The sequence below is a fragment of the Octopus bimaculoides genome, chromosome 20 (genome assembly GCF_001194135.2).
Source record: "Octopus bimaculoides isolate UCB-OBI-ISO-001 chromosome 20, ASM119413v2, whole genome shotgun sequence".
Lineage (NCBI taxonomy): Eukaryota > Metazoa > Mollusca > Cephalopoda > Octopoda > Octopodidae > Octopus > Octopus bimaculoides.
In genome coordinates, this window is record NC_069000.1 from 9,693,410 (window position 1) to 9,700,606 (window position 7,197).

At 36.9% G+C, this 7,197-nt stretch overlaps 1 protein-coding gene across 1 annotated transcript in view; it reads right to left on the reverse strand.

Moving 5' to 3' along the window:
* Nucleotides 1-116: 116 nt before the first annotated feature.
* Nucleotides 117-7,197, reverse strand: part of LOC106882977 (cytosolic beta-glucosidase) — a 10,025-nt gene continuing 2,944 nt past the window's right edge. The window contains exons 4-9 of the mRNA XM_014933825.2: nt 6,099-6,362; nt 5,485-5,668; nt 4,201-4,443; nt 2,909-3,044; nt 1,919-2,103; nt 117-1,219 (exon numbers count right to left, since the gene is read on the reverse strand). Coding sequence (XP_014789311.1) covers nt 1,014-1,219; nt 1,919-2,103; nt 2,909-3,044; nt 4,201-4,443; nt 5,485-5,668; nt 6,099-6,362 — 1,218 coding nt within the window. The 3' untranslated portion in view covers nt 117-1,013. The remainder of the gene's footprint in view (nt 1,220-1,918; nt 2,104-2,908; nt 3,045-4,200; nt 4,444-5,484; nt 5,669-6,098; nt 6,363-7,197) is intronic.

Consider the following 7,197-nt stretch of genomic DNA (forward strand, 5'->3'; position numbering starts at 1 on the left):
TGTATATGTATATATGTGTATATATATGTGTGTGTTTGTATATATATATATATATATATATATATGTATATGTATATATGTGTATATATATGTGTGTGTTTGTATATATGTATATGTATATATGTGTATATATATGTGTGTTTGTATATATATATATATATATATATATGCAGTATATTCACACACTAACACATACATTCACCCGTTTTGTGAAATACTTAAATACAAACACATTCATACATCATTTTGACATCAATGTTTGATATCCAACTTGTCATAAAACATCAGCTCTACTTAATTGAAGGTTAACAACACTCAGTTCATTCTGGTCTTACATCGGTCATTTAACAGCGATTTGTCGTCTGACAACAAGAACTACTGTGTAGAATCACTTGACCTTTCTCCAAGTCCGTTCATTGTTTGAACAGTTGAAAATTTTGTTTTGTTTCATTTCTTTCTTTTTTCTGTCAACAATAAAAAAAAAAAAAAAAATTCAGAAGATATTTCAAATGTTTGTCTCTTAATTCGGGAAATTAATTGCAATGTTTTATTGGAGTGAGCTTGAGAGTTGGAAAATTGAAGTGTTAAAAGAAAAAAAAAAAAATAAGGTTTGATCTATCATTATTGACTTTGTTTAAATAATGCTTTAATTATTAACACTAGGAACCGAGAAAAGTGATATGATCACATAAGTTTGCTTGATCATATTTAACTTGAACAACAAGAACAGTTGGTATTTATTCTATCAACCTCCTTCCAAAAAGATGAATGACAAAGTTGTACCAGGCAGGATTTGAAACCAGTATTCTACTATTTCTGCCAAATCCTTGTCCTTAAAAAAAAAAATAAATAAATTTAAAAAAAAATTTTTTTTTTAAATGGTAATTTTAATTTTTGCTAGTTTAATTCTTAATTTTTCATTTCTGCTTATTTGAAATATGACCCTCTGTTCCCCCACCAAAAATCCCATGTTCATTGCACCAACTTTGAAATTCTATAAGGTAGAGTGCAGACTAATTTGGGGGTTGTAAAAATCCATTGTTTTTTATCATTTCAGCATAGTAATAATAAGATTTCTTTGGTTTGCGTGTTCTTTTCTCATCACTGAAGTCAACGTTGACCAAGCCAAATTTCTCTGAATATCCAAAAACCCATTCAAAATTGTCCAAAAGTGACCAAGCAGTAAATCCAACTACATTGCATTCATCCAGTGTCACAGCTACAAGGAGAAAAAGAGAGAAACACAAGAAATTCTTTATTAGTCAAATAACTAGCTTACTAAATAAAACAAACACAAAAGAATAATCAATTAATTATCTCTAAAGGCCAAACTCAGGACTTGGCTTGCAGTGACTTTCTTCTAATAAAATCTGCCTTCGGCTTACAGAATCATGAAGCTAGATCCTAGATTTTCAGACATTTAGGCTGATAGTATAAGATTCCTTCCCCCTCCACCGCCTCCTTTGATCAGATGCGAGTCCATTATTGCAGGGTTAACTCCCACCCCCATGTTACTGTTGGTACTCATTTTTAGCTGAGCGCTGGTATCATGTACAAAGCTTCCAGTCCACTACATGGCTATTTTGCATCGTACAAGAGTAGGAGTAGCTTGAAAGAAGACAGTGGTGGTGGTGAGATGTTATAGTACTTGGCCAAGGTATCATACAGTGGAACTGAACCCGAAACTCAATGGTTTTGAAGCAAACTTCTTAATCACACAGCCAAGCCTGTACCTGTGATTAATTTCTCTGAGTAGTTTATTCTCTATAATATGCAATGCATACATACATACATGCATACATACATGCATGCATACATCCATCCATCCATCCATCCATCCATCCATCCACCCTCCCCCACTTTTGAAAGTGTCTACATGAATAACAATCCTTCTTTTCACCTTGCTAGAAATACTTACCTTTCAGCACTTCGTTGAGGTAAAGTTTGAAGGAGTTCACACGGTGTTCATCATCTAAGCTGCCTGTTTTATCCATGAAACCTGTTTCTGTCAAAAACACCTCAGGAGAATTGTATTCCCTTTTAATCCAATTTAGAATTTTCCGCATGCTTGAAGGGACGAGATATAACCACATTGAACCAGCACTGGTATGTTAGGACCGGAAAAAAGAGAAATATGAAAAAAAATAACCACCTTTTATCTTTTACTTGTTTTAGTCATTAGACAGTAAATCAAAACCATTTAATCCCAAGATTTATTTATGTTTAACAACTGAATGAATTTTAGAAAAGCTTCTAAATATGAAACATCATGAACATTGTTCACACTGAAGTCCTTCTTGAGCGATGCCATTTTGCCAAATGAATAAATAAAATAGAATATTAAGTATTTATGGAATTTTGATTTACTGTCAGGTGACTTTTGGCCAACCCTGTATATTAAAACTCGCATACCTGTCAGTTACACCAAGGAGAGTTCCAGTTGATCCAATCAATAGAACATCTTGCTTGTGAAATAAGTCTGCAAGTGGCTGAGCACTCCACAGACATGCATACCTTTAATGTAGTCCTAGGCAGATTCAACGTGACGCAGTGTGACAAGGCTGGCCTTTTGAAATATAGTTATTACTCATTTTTGCCAGATGAGTGGACAGAAGCAACATGAAATAAAGTCTCTTGTGCTGCCAGGAATCAAACTCGTGACCTTGCAAATGTGAGCTGAATGTCCTAACCACTAAGCCAGGGAGTGACGGGATTAATCAATGTCTGTGGGCAAGAGGTATGTTGAAGAGCAGTTCCAAACCAGTTAATCAGATGGCTATTTTGTTGGGTGTGGCATAGGATGTCTGCATGTGTAACGCATCTGCAACACTTCATTGTGAGAATTATTTTTAGCATGAATAGGAAAAAACACTAAGATATAAAATTTGTTAAAAAGAATTATACATACTCATTCCATTTAGGATCGACTGAAAATTCAACAATTTCATCCAAATCTAGACATGGTTGTGAAGGAGGATTATCTCTCTGTTGATATTCTGCCAGTCTAGATGTATAGAAGTTCATACCAAATATATCTGACGTACCTGAAAAGAAATCAATAGAAACAGATTATTTCCACCTCTTCCGCCACTGCCACCACCATCATCACTAATGCCTTACAGTATTTACTTTCTATACATTCTGAGTTCAAATTCTGTAAGGGTTAGTTGTTTTTTTTAGCTCATGTCAGCCCTGATTGAGCAGACATATATTCAAAAGACATTCCAGCCATGACTATCAAATCTTTTTCTTTTAATTTTTTCCTATTCAGTATTTACTTTAGACTACATTATCCAATGAGTTATTCCCAGTTTTTGAGATGATGATAGGGTGTGATTTGAGAGAGGTTTGGTTGTTATTTCTAGTGCTTCTAATGGATCAGGCAACTACATAGAAGTTGGCTTGAACTAGAATTTGAAAAAAAATTAGTACCCACCAGGTACTGGAATCAGAGCAAACACTACAGTTGAGTATACACTAAAACATTTAAAGCCATGAGTCCAAATAAGAAACTGACAGTTAATCGCATTATCATCATCATCATCATCATCATCATCATCATCATTAAAGCAGATTCATCATTAAGGCAGCAAGTTGGCAGAATCAGTAGCATGCTGGGCAAAATGCTTAGCAGCATTTCAATCATCTTTACTTTCTGAGTTCAGATTCAGCCGAGGTCGACTTTGCCTTTCATCCTTTCGGGGTTGATAAATTAAGTACCAGTGTAACACTGGGGGGTCGATGCAGTTAACAAGTCCCCTCCCCACAAATTTGAGGTCTAGTAGAAAGGGTTATTATTATTATTATTATTAAGGTGGCGAGCTGGCAGAGTCGTTAGCATGCTGGGTAAAATGCTTAGCAGTATTTCGTCTGCTGCTAGGTTCTGAGTTCAAATTCCGCTGAGGTCAACTTTACCTTTCATCCTTTCGAGGTCGATAAATTAAGTACTAAATTAAGTCTCCTAGCTTGGCAGCTCTTGTCAAACTATTTGACCCATGCCAGCATGGAAAGAGGATGTTAAATAATGAAGATAATGATATTCATGTAATGGATTTCTTTCAGTTTTCAGCAACTAAATCCAGAAGGTTTTGGTCAGCCCAAGGCTATAACAGAATGCTACATAGTTAGACTGAACCTGAGACCAATTCATTGGGAAGCAAGCTTCTCACCCACACATCCACACTTATGCTTTAAACTCACCTTTGATAAATTTTTTATCTTGTTCAGAAAACTCTGGGAGTCGAGAATTCTTTAATCCTTCTTGCTGGCTGAGAAGAAGAACCTTGTTTTTCATGACAGAAGGATAATCACCATTGATGTAGATGGGATGTGCAAACCATCCTAGTTTAAATTGCATTGCCAGTTCTGCAGCTTCAACATTGGAATCATTCCCTGGGTCTTTAGCCATAGCGTATTCTGAACAGAGAACTATGAAAACCTTCCCTGTACAAAAAAAACGTAAAATAATAATATTTTTAACTGGTTAATACTAGTCATTATAACTTACTATTTGTACTTGCAGTGGCATTCACTCAGGATGGGCTAAGCTGGCTTCAATCATATATATATACATGATAGGCGTCTTACAGTTTCTGTATACCAAATCCACTCACAAGGCTTTGGTTAGCTCAAGGCTATAATAGAAGACACTTGCCCAAGGCATCATGCAGTGGGACTGAACCCAGAACAGTGTGGTTGGGAAGCAAGCTTCTTGCTGCACAGCCATACCTCCTCTATGTAAATGAATCAAGAATTTCAGTGGATATTGTTTAAAGTTAGCATCTTCAGTAAATTGGCAACAATGAAGTGGAAGATGCTAAAGAATTTGTTTACCACAGGGCAACAGTCAAGAAAGACGGAGGGGGAATGGAAGATATACAGAACAGAGTATCCAAAGCCTGGAGAGCATTCTACAATCTAACAAAGGTATGGAGAAGCAAAGTATAGGTTGCAGAATGAAGCTGAGACTGTTCAAAATATTGGTCTGACCAGTATTGCTCTATGGATGTGAAAACCGGTAAGTGATGAAAACAGAGGATAAAACAATGGACATCTTCCAATTCATATTCTTAAAGAGAATATTGATACCAAACAACCCAAAGAATTTGAAATGATACAATTAAGACAACAACAGGTATCAACAAGATCACTGATAGAATAAGATGCAGAGATGCTGGAACTGAATTGGACATGTCCTCAGACAAGATCAAGAAAGCAATAGTATGGTAGTAGGAAAGTGGCAGCCAGAGGGGTAAAGAGCAGCAGGGAGCTCTAAAACCATATGGTGAAGGACCATTGATAAGGAATAGAGACAAGGGTGGAAATGCAGGAATGAGACCAGAATAGTGGCAGAAAACAGAGATGGTTAGAGAGATCATGTTGCAGCTTTATGTGCCTCATGGCATGAAAAGAACTAATTAACCTTCAGTGAAGCAGAACCATGAAATACTAGAACACACCAAAATAAAACTGCAGGAGACTTACCATTCTGGTTGATTCTATAATTGTCATTATACAAATGCCAAACTGTGGCATGGGCTTTCAGTATGGAATGGGCTGCTTGATAGACCCCAGTTTTGGGACTGTGTATAGCAGGTGCCATTATCCCCAAACCATATCCAAGAGTACATATCTGCCTTGGTTCATTGAAAGTAGCCCAATATTTTACCTGGAGGAATAGATATTTTAGGAACAAAATTATTAGGTTTCTTGGTAATGTATAACATAAAAAACAAATTCATCAAAAACGATAATTTGTAATCTTTCTTCATTTCAACCATGTCCATCTCTGAGCAGGGACTTTGTGGTTAGGGTGTTCAGCTCGCAATTGTAAGGACATGAGTTTGATTCCTGGTGGCATGTTGTCTCCTTGAGCAAGATACTTTATTCCATGTTGCTCCAGGCTGAATTTCCCTGCAAACTAAATTAAAGGTATACATATCTGTGAAGTGCTCAGTCACTTGCATGTTAATTTCACAAGCAGGTTGTTCTGTTAATTGGATCAAATGGTACCTTCATCACCATAACCAATGGAATGCCAGTTATGTATTGAGGATTCAATAACAAAATAAATAAATATAGATGAAGCTTTTACTTACTCGGTCCCCAAAGTTTTGGAAGCAAACATCAGCATATTCCTTGAAGCATTTGATAAGCAAGTCTTCATTTAAGAAACCGCCCTCATCTTGTATGTCTTGAGGAAGGTCAAAATGATAAAGTGTCACTATAGGGCTAATTCCAACAGCTATCAGGCTGTTTATTAGGTTGTTGTAGTAGCGGATACCAGCTTCATTCACCTTGACACCCTTTGTTGGTTCAGCTATGATACGAGGCCAACTTATTGAGAATCGATAAAACTTCACCTGAAAGAAAAATACATTTAATCTTTTTTTTTTCTTGATGGTTAATGTAAAAAATGATTTTGCATCCTGGAGTTGATGATGACGATGATGATGATGATGATGATGATGATGAATATTCTCCTCCGCCTCCTCCTCCTCATCATCATTTGCAGTAAAAAGAAAAACATTAATACATTGAGAATGGAGTTTTTATATGGTTGCTCAACTTGCTAGATATAGCAGCCGAATCTCCCTCAAATCACACATAACCATCTTAGATAAGGGATGAATACTATCATCATCACCACGCACCATGACCATGACCATCACCATCTTCATCAATATTACCATCAACAACACCAAGGCACAAGCAATGTACACATCAAGGAAACAGACTCCCACTTCACTCTCTTTAGTCTTAAGACAACATGGAACTTCTAAGCCAATATAGACACCAAGTTTCACTACCACTTATGCCCTCTTGGAGCAATCTCATGTTCATAACACTGCAAAGACTGCATCCCACAGACCAACCAACCATCTTCAGATGTAGAAAATACTTCAGCCCCAAACGATAGCTGGCAATTTAAATCCTTCCCCCCACCACCCGCTCCTTTGTACACCACTCATCATAATAACCAACACTATCAACCACTGCCACCAATTTAATAACTACTATTGGCCATTGCCAGTACCGCCTGACTGGCCTTCGTGCTGGTGGCACATAAAAGCACCCACTACACTATCTGAGTGCTTGGCATTAGGAAGGGCATCCAGCTGTAGAAGCTCTGCCAAATCAGATTGGATCCTGGTGTAGCCATCTGGTTTCACCAGTCCTCAGTCAAATCGTCCAACC